Source organism: Pyrus communis, chromosome 11 (genome assembly GCF_041283825.1).
Source record: "Pyrus communis isolate YQ-2024b chromosome 11, ASM4128382v1, whole genome shotgun sequence".
NCBI classification, from domain to species: domain Eukaryota; kingdom Viridiplantae; phylum Streptophyta; class Magnoliopsida; order Rosales; family Rosaceae; genus Pyrus; species Pyrus communis.
The window spans coordinates 15425432-15441633 of NC_142575.1; the positions used below are offsets into that span (position 1 = coordinate 15425432).

At 36.9% G+C, this 16202-nt stretch overlaps 2 protein-coding genes across 4 annotated transcripts; one reads left to right on the top strand and one right to left on the bottom strand.

Moving 5' to 3' along the window:
- The first annotated feature begins 1478 nt into the window (after positions 1 to 1478).
- LOC137742177 (succinate dehydrogenase subunit 6, mitochondrial) lies at positions 1479 to 4809 on the top strand. The gene is made up of 3 exons (XM_068481963.2): positions 1479 to 1774; positions 3259 to 3361; positions 4473 to 4809. Exons 1-3 carry the CDS (start codon positions 1580 to 1582, stop codon positions 4625 to 4627), a joined length of 453 nt encoding a protein of 150 aa, XP_068338064.2. The 5' UTR covers positions 1479 to 1579; the 3' UTR covers positions 4628 to 4809.
- A 229-nt stretch (positions 4810 to 5038) lies between these two features.
- Positions 5039 to 9961, bottom strand: LOC148692950 (uncharacterized). Of its 3 annotated transcripts, XM_088680018.1 has the most exons (7): positions 9798 to 9961; positions 9418 to 9499; positions 7712 to 9316; positions 6680 to 7404; positions 5846 to 6609; positions 5649 to 5705; positions 5191 to 5329 (listed from the first exon to the last, which is right to left on the bottom strand). In XM_088680018.1, the coding sequence occupies exons 3-5, from the start codon at positions 9288 to 9290 to the stop codon at positions 5872 to 5874; spliced, it is 3042 nt and encodes a 1013-aa protein (XP_088536144.1). In that variant the 5' UTR covers positions 9291 to 9316; positions 9418 to 9499; positions 9798 to 9961; the 3' UTR covers positions 5191 to 5329; positions 5649 to 5705; positions 5846 to 5871. The 3 variants fall into 3 exon arrangements, with proteins under 3 accessions (XP_088536143.1, XP_088536144.1, XP_088536142.1); XM_088680016.1 differs by lacking the exon at positions 9798 to 9961 and having other exon boundaries at positions 9418 to 9549; XM_088680017.1 differs by lacking the exon at positions 9798 to 9961 and having other exon boundaries at positions 5039 to 5329; positions 5649 to 6609; positions 9418 to 9549.
- Between the last annotated feature and the right edge of the window lie 6241 nt (positions 9962 to 16202).

A 16202-nucleotide genomic window follows, 5' to 3' on the forward strand; every position in this document is an offset into this window, starting at 1 on the left:
TATCCCAACGTCCAAAATCCTTCAAACTTGTTCCCCGAGCTTCGTGAGAAGGATCTAAAGCTCCCTATAACCTCAAAACTCGAAGAAACCTCCGCAATCATGAGTGCATGAACAATGCATGAAAACTGGTTTCTCGAGTTTTCGAAGGTCTCACATCCTAAAATTGGTATGGATGAGTTCCTAGGCTTGCTAGGAGTCCAAAACCAACCTTCAAACCTTCGATCCGTGCGTGGAAAGTTGGCTTCGAAGTTTGTCCGTACACTTGCAAAGGAAATGGAAGAAAAATTCGAGAGAGAGAGAGTCGCAGGAGAAAAGGATAGATGTGTGTGAGTGTGCGTGTGGTCCAAATGGCAGCCCACCAACCAAAACAAAACAAACAACACTTTACAATACCAATTAATGTCCAGGGGCAAAATCGTCCTTTCACACTAACGTTACAAATAATTCGAGACGGGCTATCACAATATACATACTAAATTTCGGAGTTGAATCCTTCATAAAAGTTGTAAAGCTTTTCATTACGAGTGATTACATTTTTCACAATTCTACAAAAATTATTATTAATTTTGCACTCAAATAAAAAACATTGTTCATGAGATTTGGAGGGTTTTAAAAATCTAAATAACCATGTAACCATCGTCTAAGCATTGAGGATGCAATTATAAACATTTGTTATGCTTTCACATCTTTCAGACTTATACATTATTGATTATGAATTTTGTTATTTTGAACTCCCTTAAAAATACTATTCATGAAAGTTTGTATGGTTTTAAAAATTCAAATGATCATATACCGATCCTCAAAGCGTAGAGAATGTGACTACGAGCGTTTGCATATTTTTTTCATATTTTTCTCACATGTGAATTAATTATTATAATTTTTTTAATGTGTTTGGTATTTTTAAATTACTTGATATTTTTATTTTTAATTTCAATTTTTGCCTATAATATACTATAAAAATAAATAAAACTTAAATTTTAAAATTATATAGAATAATAATTAATAAACAATATATACATATTCATTATATCTATTGTATTTTATAGTAAGGTTTTTTTTAGTAGTTTAAAAAATTAAAATCATTAAAATAATTTTTTTCTTATTGTGTCGAGACAGATTACTGGCGTGTCACTCTTGTGTAAACTTGTTAATAACCCGTTATTAACGGGTTATTAGGGTGTTACTCGATAATGATCCGATTAGTTATCGTGTTGACCCCGTTATTAACGAGTTATTAGGGTGTTACTCGATAATGATCCGATTAGTTATCATGTTGACCCGAAACCCGTTATTTTCATGTCGTTTACGTGTCGGGTTAACGGATCATATAAAAAATTATCATGTCTACCTATTGATGATTTTAACATCTTTAATTTAAAAAAAAATAAAAAATAAAAAATAAAACTCCCTCTCTATACTCCCACGTTCTCTGTCCTCTCTCCTTCAATTTTAAAAACAAAAATATATTTTTTTAATATTTTATAAACACATGATCTGGTTGGTGTAATCAGATGCGAAAATTAACGAGAGAAATCTACATTTTCTACGACCAAGCGAACAAGAGGAATAGAGGGTTACCATGGCCGATTCATCTTCGTCTCCTTCACTGTCCTTCGTTACAAAGCATTGGGAGGGTTACAAGGATTTCTGGTGCGAGCGATTCTCCTTCCTCAACAACTACTCCAAGTTCGTCAAGCGGGACAAGCCCCTCCCTCCCTGGTCCGACTCCGACGTCGAAGCCTTCATTGCTCTCGATCCTGTCAATGGCTCCGCTGTAATTTCTTACCCTTCTGTCTTTCTTCCATTTTATTCCTGTTTATAATTGTTTAGGGTATATGGGTGTCTTTGATTTCGTGTTTTTCTGACCTTTGTGGATCAGGGTGTACGTATTTTTGTTTCTGTTTTGATCTTCTTTCTGTTTTTTTATCTGGGTATTTGTTAATTTTTCTCCTTGATTCAATTTTGGTGGTGTGCCCCTTTTTGTCTAATTTCTTGATTTCATTTTGGAGCTGTGCCCCCTTTCTTTTTTCGAGATGAATAATGTTGGTTTGAGTTGATGTATTCATCTGGGTGAGGTATTTTTCCGTCTGTCGTTTCATTATTTTTTCGCTTATTGTTTATGCTTGGTGCCTTTCGGTTACGAATGAGTGAGGTTGGTGCTTTAATGTCTGGATGGTCTACGGGCGGGGCGTTTAAATGGCTTAGGCAAAACGATGAATGGATCTTCAGAAATTTGCATTAGATTTGATTCGAGACTGTTGTTCTTTTGGCATGAAAGTAATCAAAATAAGAGACATGCAGTGTTTGGATTTGAATTTTAGTTTAACGATGTTTTGAAGAGAAGGAGTAACGAACCTGAAATCAAACTGATGCGTATGAACTAGTAGAGAAAGCAAAGAGCTATGTGGCTGGAGACTCCGTCCTTATTTTCTGTCATGTATTTCTGGTGGAATTTTGTTTTGGACCCTTTGAAAATGCTTTGTAAGCAGACATGTCTGGTTATTCGTGGAAACAGTCAAGATTCTTGATTGTTAAAAGATTTTGTCTAGTTACCTGAGCAAGCAAGTAAACAACTAATCAGTCTTGCCCTCAGAAATTATTGAGGTTCACTCCAAACAAACTGTATTTTGTATTTCCAGTGTGGAAAAGAAACACGTCTAAATTGCTATTCTCTTCTTTTTGGTATCTTTTCATATTTATGTTGCCACCGGCCTCCACCTGAAATGCAGCATAAATGAAGTGGAAAAGCATATCTGATTTTGTTTACCTTATATATTTAGATTTCTTATTTATTCTTTTGCAGCTCTAAGTAGTGGCTTTGTGCCACTTAGTACTGCGGTCTAATGATATTCCTCTTCACTTGTAAGTGAGAGGTCTTAGGTTCGATTCTCGCCAAAGGCAGATTTGAACCACATTATTGCTAGCCCATTTTGAGGCTAAGCCCACCCCCTCCCCCTTAGTGTAAATAATGTCGCTTGTTCAAAAGAAAAAAGAAGTGGCTTTGTATTTCTTGTTCAAGACAAAAATGAAAGGTTTTCTAAATGCAAACAATTACCATTTGCTAATCTTGACTCCACCAACACTGTTCCAATCATGTATTATACTATTTTCTGGTAACCCAGTTATTTTGCCTGCAACTTGAGAAGATGTCTGCTAATATGATATCCGAGTCTCGTCTTATGGTTCAATGATGCATTTTCTGTACAGCTAAGGTGTGTTTTCTTTGAATAGCTGAGTTAACACTTTTTTGTTTCACAGCTGAAGACTGCTAGGGAAGCAGTGAACTTTGGTCTTACAGGAAGTGTTATTGGAGCGGTATCAACTGCTGGCTTTGCGTGGAAATATTCAAGGAGTTTACATGGTAACAATTTGCCTTTTATTTTAGGGTTTACGATTCTATATGAAGAAGTGCTGCACAAGGATCAGATGTATCTGGTTCCTTGTTTTTACCTTCACTTATTAAGCTGGCTATTAGTTGGATCTCTAATTATAGCACCACTTCTTCAGTTCGGCCTGACATTTTTTTTTGCTTTACAGTTCAACATTTTCTTTAAACAACCTTTCAAATTTGTGGATGAATAAAATATGCATATCTAATAATTGGACACATCAACACATCTTGATATCTTATTGATGTACTCAGTTTGTGTTCACTGGCAAAAATGCTACTTATGAAAATGATAGTGCCTATAACTGGGTATGATAAGATGGACTGACATTGATTTCTATCAGTGGCAAAAAGAAAATATCGTATGAATAGTTCATTATTTCTTTCTTATGTTTTGTTTTTTCCATTCCACTTGGCCTGCATTGTCTATCTATATTCTTGAAGCATAAATTTCTGAAAAAATTTGGGTATACTTAGTGCACGAATTTTACCCTTTCCTTTATTGGTTTCTGTATTCTTTGGGGGGTGTACATGGGTGTGCCGTGTTTCCAATAAACTACCTTCTTTCATCAAGGACTTTGTCTCATTGGTTATTTTGTGGTGTCCTGTAATCTCAAGGTTCGTATGCAGTGGAAGAAATTTTCCTTGTAATCTAGGTTCTTGTTTCAACTGTTTCCCTTTCCAAGAGCCGGACTTTATTTAATCTGTAGCCGTCATTGTTGAAAGCAAATTAAGATTAAGCATTCAAGCTTTGGTAGGGAATCATAAAGCAGCGGTAGGTTATGATGCAAATATTCCCTTTGTCTATTTGAGTGAGCTTATGCTCGTGTATACAGAATAGGATGTGAAGATATTAGTAACATGTCTTGGTAGGAATCAACCTTATTCCTATATTACATGTTGTAGTGTATTACAACAGATGAGTGCTATCGCTCGGTGATGCATATGACCTCTGTCTAGGAATTTTAACTTGCAATCTTCATATGTTTCAATCAGGAGCATGACAATTGACGATAGGTTCTTTTAGAAAACATTATGTTATGGATGGGAGGATCTGGTTTCTGAACCCTTTTGCACTTGACAGGTGCTGGACTGTCCCTTCTAGCTGGAGGTGTTTTTGGCTGGACATTTGGGCAGGAAGTTGCAAATCACTGGCTGCAACTCTACAGGTTCGACACCTTGGCTGCACAAACCAAGTTCCTTGAGTGGTGGCAAGAAAAGAACGAGAGACGATCTTAAACATGGCTTGCTCTCGGAAGCAAAGATAATAACCGTTGTTCCAGTTCTACAATAAGAATCAAACACACCTTTGTGTTGAAAGTTGTAATGGGAAAAGATTGTATTTACTTTATATTTGTGCTGGATTGTTTCTTTTGGGCTCTGAAGAAAATCAGTCTGATGAAATTGCAACATTTTGTGAACTTGGTGGATTGTGATGGATTTTTCGTGTGCGGAAAAAATTGTTGCATTTGGTGATTATTTAAGATGTTACAGGTGACGTGCAATCTTGGATGCGCATTGTACTTGTGACCCAAGGACGAGGTTTACAATTAAAATGCGTCTCTCTCGGGGGAAAGTCCAGACTCCGCCGCTTGGTTAGTAAGACGGCATGACAAACTTGAACAAGAGTTTTGACATCACTCAAGTAAATTGTACAAAATCGGCTTACGGTAGTTCTCTATTCCAAGATAAAATCATGTTCATGCAAGCAACGCGACGGTCACACACTTGTAAGCTACATGGATCACAAGACACGGACTGTGCATACTAAACTTCCAAAGTGTTTGCAGCTAAACATAACCGTTCGCGTATTATCTCCAAAATAGTAAAAAGTCGGTAGCAAGATAGAGTCTCTCATGCCAAACCTGCAGGCCACAGTGGGGAGGAGATTTTCCGCGGAGTTGGGAGCGAATGCCATTCAAACAGGGGTAACCTGAGAAGCTGCATGAGAAATAGCACAACAGTTGGTGAATCTTACTCCGCAAATGGCGGCACCTTGACATCAAAGAGAAAGTATGCATGAGATGCAAGAACACAATTTTGTTTTGTATATTGAGAAAGCAAGGCATATGTCAAACAGTTTATTATAATATAACAGGAATGTAGTCATTGTCGACGCTTAAGAGGAAAAAAAATCCAAAAATTGAGTAGTACATATATGCGTGTCATATAAAGAGTACAAACTGTGAAATCTATGTTAATACATCAGGGAAAGAAGATGAATCTCATATCGATTAGATTGTAAGAACTTGCATCTCACCTTAAACACCTGTACTGCAACGACGCACCAGCGATCACAAGCAGCAGGATGACCTCCCTTCAACAAAGACGGCATCCAAGATTAAAGGTTAAAAGTTCTTCGGAGTACACTAACAAAATTTCTGTCATGTCTACAGTAGTTGAGATATAAACTAACAAAATATCTTTACAAGACTAGGTAAGGAAGTTGAGTTCTACCATGACTGCATTTATTTTCCAAACCTTCAAGGGTTTGCTTCCCCCGTTTTCTGAACACTAATTAAGGAAAGCAATTGTTGGATCTGAACCCAAGTTGCTTCCATCGATTTAAAATCGTTTTTGGCCTGCATAGCTTTCTTCACCCAAGTTTTATCCTGCATACAATGATCCAGAAGCAGCTTCTGGCTGCGCTCAAGCTTGCAACGGAACTCATCCATTTCGGTTTTGTGGTTGGAATTTAACTCCTCCAATTTCTCCAAATTAGCTTTTTCTTCAATCAATTTTTTCTCAAGCTCTTCAACCCTTGATTTTTGCACAATGATGCAAGCTTGCAACTTTTCTTCATCCGCTTGAGCTTTTGAAAAAAGGCGATTGTAGACTTCTACTTCTTGTTCCAGTGCTATCTTCTGATTAAATTTTTTTCTAACTTCAGCTACGGCTCCATTGGCCTTGTGGTACTTGGACTTCACAGAAGCAAGCTTCACCTGGACATTTTCAATGTTCGCATACTCAACTTCAGTTTGGTCATAGGCGTTTAGCAAGATTTCCAATGACGACTTCAAGTTCCGTAAACATTCAATTTCCATGACTTCATCCAGAGAGAGTGTGGTGATACTTTGGATCTTGGCCTTGGCTTGAGAAATCTCATAGGAATCAGGAATGGGAGCATCGTCAGTTATAGCCAAGAGACAAGCATCTGGATGATGATGGAGATAAGTATCCAGAAAGTCCAAAGCTCGGGCAGAATGCAGGGGCTTTGACATCTAAAGTAAGAATCAGTAAGCATCATAACATAAAAGTGGATACGAAATAGTCGAGATAGATACAAATTACCTTGACATCAAGATTGTCATGAAAACGGGAGCGGTAGGAACCACTTTCTTTACTTATAGTATTTGGATGAGATGACACTGCTTGAAGCGGGGATTGAGCTCCTTGAGGAGGCCGAGATTCAGCTGATTCTTCACTGGGAGGAGATGAAATTTGACTAGGAAGCTTCGCATTTGAAGCATCCGCAACCTCAGTAGGTGGCACATCTTCCAGCTTAGGAGTACTGTTATATTCAGTTACTTCAGCAATGTGTTGCATATCTATATCAGATTGTTGTCTTTTTGACAGAGGAGTACTCGTGCTTTTCTCATAGATGGCTTGCTTAGCCTGAGAATAGAATTCAGAATCGGACTTTGTTAGATTAACCAAAAGCCGGTGCACTTCTTCTTTGGTTATCCTTGTCTTTCCAAAACTTTTGCCTCGTCTAATCTCGGATTCATTTTTGGATTGATGAGTGGTTCCTTGGCTTGCCAAAACCTTTGCCTCAGTTGGGTTGGCATGAGATAGATAATTCCCCTTTATTATACTTCTCAAAAACTGAAATGCTTTTTTGGTCGTTCTTTTCTTACAATGAGCTCTCCCTCGTCCACTCAAGCATTGAAAAGTAGGCAGAGGATTTGCTTCTTTTCCATCCTCAACTTGCGGAGCCACACATTTGATTCTTTTTTCTGGTGGGTGTACTTGCAGTCGATCAGAACTGGGGCGTTCAGTTTGTATAAGGGTTGACTCTGCATAAACAAGAATGAGAAGAGAAAGTTACGAATTTTGAAGATCAAATATTGAAGCCTTCAAACGTAGTCAGCCATCGGAAAGGTCAACTCATGTAACAACTATTGAAGCCTTAAAAACGTAAGCAGGTTGACCAACCCATAAACTTAAAAGCAATCTGAATAAAGTGGAGTACAAATTAAATTAAGATACTTGATCCATCAGCCCTTACAATTTTGTTGCAGTAATTCATTAGTATTAGTATAATAGTTGATAGATAAACTGTCTCACACAATTGATTAGGCAAGTATTTTGGATTGAACGTACCTTTACGCTTCTTCAAAGCATCATTTGACTTAAGGGGAGGAAGTGGTCTGTTCTGGTCCAAGTCATGAAGCTTGAAAAGATGGATTAAATCTTGATCACGAGGAAACACTTCCTCATAGTATTTTGCCCACCAGCCTTTGAACGATGAGGTGGCTCTAGGTAGAAGTGAAAATGGAACAAATTTAAGTTTCTTGAACAAGTGAGATGTGGTAGCCTCAAGCTCCTGGAATTGTTCAGAACTTTGAAACACTGTCCTCTCAGAAAAGTCTGTATTGAAAGAAAAGAAAGGGGGAGCAGGAATGTCCTGAATCAAGCCGAACTGACGGGCACAGAGATTTGGGCAATATGCTTCCACACCACAAATTTTTTTTCCAGATTTTCCACAAGTGATACAACCAGGAAGATCACGGCTAACCAGAAAGCTTGCCCACATGTCCAGGATTGTAGAAATTCCAGTTTTGGTCATTTCAGACTGAGGAAAGATCAACCATCGAGGTAAAGCATCTGACTTTGAATATGGCATGAAGTTAAAGTTCTCTTCTGTGTCTAAGTGGCACAGGTACAATAAACAATCGTGAAAGGAAAACTCAGGTCCTTCAAAAACTACATATTTCAGTCCTTCACAAGTGAGGTTGGGAACTGAAAAGCAACTGGGACGTACTTTAGGAAAGTATGCGTGAAGCCAAAGTTGAAGAATCCAAATCGGACCACCAGAAGCACCCAACTCTGAATCAAGCAAGTCCTTTATCCCTCTATACAAGTAACCAAGAACAAGGGGTCCTAAAGCGTACGGCTCACCCCTAGATAAAGCCACAGCCAAGGGTAAATTGGATGTAACAATCTTGAACGAACGAGAACAAAGTAGGTAACGACAAAGCCAGTAGTGAAGAAATGCTATATGCTCTTCATCTGTCACAAGGCCCTCAATTTTGTTATGTTCTTTAATAAAGGAAGAAAAAGAGGAGTTCTTTGTAATTCGAATGCCAAAGTTATCATCCGGAATGGAGATGGAATTAGCAACGAGAGCATCAAACTGGGGACCATCTGGTCTAAGTCCTAGCAAAGCACTAAGATCTAACAGAGTAATAGTAAGGGGACCATGACGAAGATGAAAAGCGTTTGTGGAAGTTGACCAAAAGCAGAGTGCAGCAAGTACTAAGGAACGATTGAAAGGGATGGAAAACTTAGAGAATTGGAGAATATCATATATTCCCGCTTTATGCCAAATGTACCCTTTTTGATCTTCGACTCTTTCAAACCAAGGGACCCAATTAGGGTCGTTAGTAGGCCACAAACCACGGTGTTCATAAAACCTTTCGTAGAATTTGGCATTTTGATTGTTTATAAGAAACTCTTCAGTTTTCCGCTTAGGAAACTCACTATTATAACAATCAGGTAACCTTTTTGTGGATTTCAGAGCAGGACCTAAGATAAAGTGTTGGGAAGTCGAATCAGGGATAAGTACTTGAAAATTTGTAGTTTCAGTGCCTATTTGCTCCTTCAGGTGGTTCAATCTGTCAAGAGCCTTGGCGTTGGCGTCAGCGTCAGCCGATTCATTGCTGGTGGATGTAAGAGCCATGTTTCTACTGAGAGGTCCTCCTGCTTCTAGAAAATTTCAACAAAAAATAAAAATTACTATTTTTCCAGACTGGTATCACCAATCTTCCATTGTATCATTCAAATTTTTTTTTTAAACCAAAACTTACATAAACAATTTGGGTTAAAAAAGAAATTGCCTTGCAGACTTGCAGTGCGCCTTTTTTCCCCCCACAAAGCTCAAGAAAGCAACTGCACAAACAGATTAAGAGCAAATAAAATTAGGGTTACATGTATGACTGTGAGTAGTTAGAAAAGAAACGATCCGACGATTAAGACAAGCATGCAATGCATCAGACAGAAGAAAAATAATAGAAATGGAGTAGATGATAAAACTAGGGTTAGGGTTTAGCCTTTAGCTTTGCACATTTCAATGGACATAATTACTGCTAAGTTGAGGCATGGCATGAAAAACCTTGAACGCACAAACCAAAACAAGTAGATAGCTCGAAAGAAGCTTTCCAAGATAACGAAGAATCATAATTTTTACCTATTCAAACGAAACAAAGGAGATCAGAATCAGTTCTCTTCTTTTCCTACACGTTCTTGTTTTATTGCTTGTGTTGGAAGAAGTGAGGGGATGGAAATCTTTTTACAGTGGAAATGGAGCAACTGAAACCTGCAGGGAGAAGGGGCTGAGAAGTCTTGTGGTGTACTCTTCTATTACTGTTTTTATCTTTTAAGACACGAAATATTTTTACTCAACGCTCATCATTCTATTTATTATTATCAAATAAAATTTAAATTTAATGTTAAACGTAAATTTTAATATTTAAATTTACTTAATAAAAATAAAAGAATTTTAACGAAAAGTTCTCGGTACTGTTCACTTTAATAAGAAACCATATTTTTACATTAAAAAATAAATCCTAGTACTATTTACTTTACATTTTATTTTATCCTTATCATTAAAACTCAAAATTTTCAAATTATTTTTTTTAGTTTTCTTAAAAATAAATAAAATGATCAACATGATTTAGTAAAATCGCACCCTTTCAAACATTACTTTTTCTCGGGAAGAGCATGTCATTATATCAAACAAAGAATTTTAGTTGTTTTCAAGAAGTTATATTTGAATTGATTTTTTTCCTTAGTAATTAAGCCCAAAAAGGTGATTAAAGTATTCTTCTTCACTGCTATTTGTAATAAGGTTTAATAATAATTTTTTGGTTTATTAATAGAATGTTTTAAATTCGAATCTCGTGAATGACAAGTTTGGTACCAATTTATTTATATAATTATTAATAAATTGTAAAAAAAAAATAGAGATTTTTAAATTTTAGAGCTTAAATAAAATTCTTTCTAAAGTGGTGTAAAAAAAATAAAAAAGTCTCTATTTTAGAAACTTACCATATTTAAGCACTTTACTTTACCACATTACTTTCCATCTGAAATTTCCACCATCCATAATTCAGGAATTTTTATTCTTTTTCAATCATATTAATAGATAAAAAAATTATTAAAAATTCAATTTTTATAATTTAAAAAAAAAGAAAAAGAAACTAATTCAGTGTTTGTGAGCGTAACAAACTTATATTAGCAAAGTCAACATCAATGCAAAAACAATTTATGTTTAAAAATAAATCATATATTTTTACCTAAACTTTGGTACACTTACATTATAGAAATATTGGTATATAAGTTTTGGTACAAATGTATCAGTACGTAACTATAGTATATAAACATATATAGGTACATAATATGCATATACATATATATGGAGAAATTCACGCAAGAATAGTTGATGATATATAACTTTTCTTATTATGGGATGGACAAATTTTTAATTGCATGTAAGGATCAATAAATAACCTACACACAAAACAAACTCAATAATTATTATTACAATCTAATTAATAAAAAAATTACAATTAAATGTCAAGGACTAGCGTTTAGCTTTTTAATCTTTCACAAGGTTTTATTCTAGAATGAATATTTTTCAATGACCATAATCAAAATTTTCTGAAAAATAATTGGCTTCACTTGTAGGTAGAAAAGGTTTTACGTTTGACTCTTATATATTGTGTTGACACACCCCGACCTAATTCGAGGCATGCTGGCCGTCATGTGAGGGTGACGTAGCCATGAGCACAGTGCGGAAGTGATAAAGATACGAAAGTGTGAGTAATTAAAAACCAAAACTAACTAATTTACACTAGGTAAGTATAGAAGTGCGAGTGAAGATGATTAAAGAATGTATACACATCCTCAGAGCATAGATAACCTAAGTGCAGTCCAGCAGGCTAAATACTAATTATACAGGATATGAAAGAAAACCCTACCTTACTTAGAGTCTATCAGAACCGCCATAGAATCCTCGTGAGCCACCAACACGAACATCTAACTAGAACCTGGAGGGGCGCAAAACAGAAAACGTGAGTGGGCAAAAACAAAGCTTTTAAAAACCATTTCTCTTTCCAAAAGTAATAACTCCTCACCGTAAAACCCGTATAATTTCCCAGAAAATAGTAATACATATGTATTTATAGAAATCAAGCTCAAGAGTATGAAAACCAGGTATATGCCATGTCACTAACTCAGCAGTAATTATGTAAGCCAGGTGATATAAATCAATGCAAAAGTGATATGCCAGTCAGAGTCACCTAATGTGACCTGTACGGCTGAACCTATTGCTCATAAATTCAGTCAGAGTCACCTAATGTGACATGTACGACATTAAACCTACACATGAGTCGGAACCACCTAATGTGGTCTGTACGACTGGCTGGGTGTAAATAGATACGCTTAAGTGTTACGATCACGTGAAGGCTATGCAAAGTATCGCAAGTCACCTACAAGTCGGAACCACCTAATGTGGTTTGTACGACAGGCTGGCACCTGCCTTGGATCCAAGGTGAGCATACGGTGCAGGAGGTGAACGATCACATAAAGGTTGGACCTGGCCTCGGGCGGAGCACTAATATCGGGGTGCAAGACAATAAGCTCTGTGTGCATCAACTCATAATCAACTACCATGCAACCATACCGTCAATATATACTCACCTGAACTTACCTGGGCCTTCGCAGCATCATGCAATATTATGCAAAGCTATACTAATGCATATGCTAAAATGTAAAGGAAAAATGACATGGCATTTTAAATGAAATTCCATTTAAAACAGTTTCTGGGAAACGCCTGTATATATATATAAAGCCCACTCACTGATATGTAGTAGGGTCGTAACCCTCAAGTCTCGCCTGGCTGCGCTCGTCCTCCGAAAACATCTCACATATATGTGAAACAACTATTTTAACATTAATTTTTAGCACATAACCAAAACCGTGTAATAACTTCTCATACGTTGCTCAATTGGGGTGTTTGAATATACCATCATGGCCTACTCAACACCACGAGCATCCCCATATTGTCAGAATAATTTTTCGATGACCCACGCACCCTCACGCACTGGCCTAGGCACTGCCACACGCATCGGCCACGCGCAAGCACGTGCCTGGCACACGGACGAAATATTTAACGCCGTTAGGGAATATTCTGTTAAATAGTAGCATATGCCGTTAACTTTTACCTAACGCCGTTAGTATATTTCGTCAAAGTTGAAGAAATATTCTCCTTCCTTCTCTTATGGTTCGTCGGAATCCGGCATTGGCCACCTCTGTGTCACCGGAAACTGGAAAATTGTAAAACTTCAATATCTTCCTCGTTTTTCAACCAAATTTCATGAAATTTATATCAAATTGAAGCTCTGAACGAGTAAAACACGATCTTACCTTGCAAAGGTTCCAAAATCAACGGAATATGGTCGGAAAATCTTTCGATCGTCTGTCTAAACCTTTAACTTGGTAAACCCGAGTATCCCGACGTCAAAACTACTTTAACATTGTTCCAACGTACTAGAGAAGTTAGAAAAATACCTTCTTAGGTCTCAAAACTATCTAAAACCTTCGCGATCACATCAAAGAAATTCACACTCCTTGCCGGAGCTCGGGTATCTCGAGTTCCGCAAATCCTCTCCTCCAACCAAGGGTACAACTCAACTTGTGAAGTCGAGGGAAGCACGATAATGTTATCCTTACACTCGATCTATGAGTGTGTGACAATGTTTGAAGGTTAGGGGTTTGATCGTACGGACGGAAAGAGAGTTTAAGAAAGGAAGTGAGAAACAAGGAGAAGGCACGTGTGTGAGTGTGTGTGTGTGTGGCTCACGGAATTGGGCAATTTTAAATTGCCTCAAATCCTATTGGGCTGCAAGTTTAGGCTAACCATTTGGTCCAAAACAACCCTACAATTTTAATTAGACCCAAGAAAGTAGGAGGTGAAGTAATTGGTCCATTTCCTTAGCCCACTTATACATTCACATCACATCGCTTCAAGGATAAAATTGTCATTTCGCTTTCGAGGATAAGATATATATTAATTCGGGACGGGTTGTCACAAGTTCGATGTTAATTTATTATTGTTGGTATATTGTGCAACTTAGCCCAAATCTCTATCCCTTAGGCCTTCCACACGAGACCGAAAAATTGAGTTTGAATCCAATTTTAAAGGAATTAAACTGCTACAAAGCGTTGAAAATTTGAATTATATGAGAGTTATTAGAATCAACTCCTATAAAGGGATGAAAATTTTAAATTATATGAGAGTGATTCTAATTATTTAGTTCAATATATTGAACTCATTAACTTGATTTTTGTAAAACAAATGACCAACTTTATAAGGAGAGAGAAGAGAATAATGAATAGTAGATTGGAATCAAACTAACACCATTGTACCAATTGTTTTATAGGAATCAAACTCACTTAATTGTTGTGGAAAGCCTTAGCGTAAATATATCATTGTATAAAAATAAAAAAGAAAAATTGAAAAAGAAAAAGACCAAAACAAAATTAAGAACAAGAAGAAGAAGGTATATTAGTTCAAATGATCCATTTTCAATTTTGATTGCCAAAATGATCTACTTCTTGTAAACATGTTAAATTATTAATTTTGTATGTAAAATACCAAAATAGTTAATCGAGAAAGACGTCACCAAGCAAACAAGGGGGCCACCATGTGCACCACCATAGAGCCTAACAGCTCCTTCTGAGTGGCTTAGTCGTTTTCAACAATTTTTTTTTTGTTGAAATTTGACTGTTGTGCCACATGGCACAACTTGGTTCATTTAATTTAATTTTCAAAGTGTATAAAAATCAATAGCCAGGATTAATCCAACGGTAAAAAAAAAAAATAGAAAATAAAAGTATTTTTTAATAAATGCCCAACCATCTTCTTCTTCCCCTACAACAACTCAATATTTATTTGTACTACAATCTTCTATATCTGTTTTTCACTTCCCAAATTCTTTTGTTACAAAAACAAATGAGTGAGAAAGCAAATTGGTCGATCTAGGAAGACGTTGCTTTACTTGAGGCTTGGGTGCTTGTTACTCATGAGCCAGTCACGGGAAATGAGATAAGGGTACAACACATGTAGAAGACGATTCATGCACAATTTGTCGAGCAAATTCAAGGCACATCCCAAATCAAACAATCTATGTCGAGTAGGAACAAACATCTACATAAAAATTTATAAGGTTAGCTAGAAGTCCTTGCAAAAGTGAAATGAATTTATAAAAATAGCGATAATCGCGTTATGAGAAGAAGGTTTTCCGTGCAAGATGAGGAAGTTCCATAGATTCTAAGGGAAGACGAACCGAATCCCACTTGTTGGAACCAAATCGCGCACCACCATGTGTGGAGGAAGTGCTTGACAACTACCTGCAAAACAATAAACAACCGTGAGTAAGCCTAAAACTGGGTGGCGAGGTTGTGCCGACAAAGGCTTCCCATTAGTCAAGTTAGTGAACTGTTTTAGACTCAAGCAGTGGACAAGAGAATTCAAGTGTATATATCACACCATCATAGATTACCTAGACATGTGTATTTATACAGTTGTGAGGGAAACCTTTTTAGGATAGAATCCTCGTTCTAAGCTGGTAGAATCCTAGGGGATATCTAGAAGTAGTTATTACACTATTTTAGAAGTTGCGACTACTTGTGATACATACCAATTCCTAGATTGTAGGAACTCCAAGACTTAAGGATCTGATTGTGTCCATATTTGGATCAAATCGTGTGTCTTGCAGAACAAGCATGGTTATCCAGCGAAGTCGCTTAGACTTCACCTATTGCCTCGAAACATGGTGATGGTGAGTCTATGATCGGACTTCTGAGGTAACTGTATTCGAATTAGCCTTACTCCGGTCCAAGAAAATCATTGTCCCATAGTTACCCCTAACTATGCTTCGGAAAGGCAACTTGTTTCCTTTAAGGATTGATAGTTATCCAAAGACCATGCCAGTGAATTGGAATGTGTAATGTTTGATCTTCCATTTTCGTGTGGTAATCTAATACTTGGAGAGTAGCGAGGACATTCCGGATTCAAAAGTGCAGTCGTAGGCGTCGTGCCATAAAGTTCACAATGATACAACTTTATGCCTATTGCGTGCGCACAAAAAACAAAACATTACCTTTAATATTCTTCAATGATTTCAACAGTCAGATTCATTGATCCCAAAGTGAATCAGTTTTGCATCCAACAACTAGGTGGCTCGACTGTGCGATGTATATAATTAAATTTTTCCTCTTGTTTTACCCAAACTTGCAAATCTAAAAAGGGCTCCAACTTTCTTCACATACAAATTCAAAATTTCCTTAGATTCTTCCATTCTTGATCAATGGCGTCCTCAAGCAAGATTCCTAACCGACCAAACATTTTCCTTACACCTTTCACTCATAAGGGTTCACAACTAAGAAGAATGTCAGGCCTTCATTCAAAGTCATTTGAGATGTTCTGGGTCAGTGCGGGGTCTGGTAGGAACCAAGCCAATATATCTATGCCAATTTGCCACTTCTTCTAATCCACAATGTCCATGTACCAAAATTTCTTGTTTTTCAT

Bases quoted from the DNA above. Each gene is read 5' to 3' on its own strand.
- LOC137742177 (XM_068481963.2), top strand. From the start codon at position 1,580: ATGGCCGATTCATCTTCGTCTCCTTCACTGTCCTTCGTTACAAAGCAT. The intron at 1,775-3,258 runs GTAATTTCTTAC...TTTGTTTCACAG, and splicing joins ATCCTGTCAATGGCTCCGCT to CTGAAGACTGCTAGGGAAGC. The intron at 3,362-4,472 runs GTAACAATTTGC...TGCACTTGACAG, and splicing joins ATATTCAAGGAGTTTACATG to GTGCTGGACTGTCCCTTCTA.
- LOC148692950 (XM_088680017.1), bottom strand. From the start codon at position 9,290: ATGGCTCTTACATCCACCAGCAATGAATCGGCTGACGCTGACGCCAAC. The intron at 7,405-7,711 runs GTACGTTCAATC...TTGTTTATGCAG, and splicing joins TGCTTTGAAGAAGCGTAAAG to AGTCAACCCTTATACAAACT. The intron at 6,610-6,679 runs GTAATTTGTATC...TTCTTACTTTAG, and splicing joins ATGACAATCTTGATGTCAAG to ATGTCAAAGCCCCTGCATTC.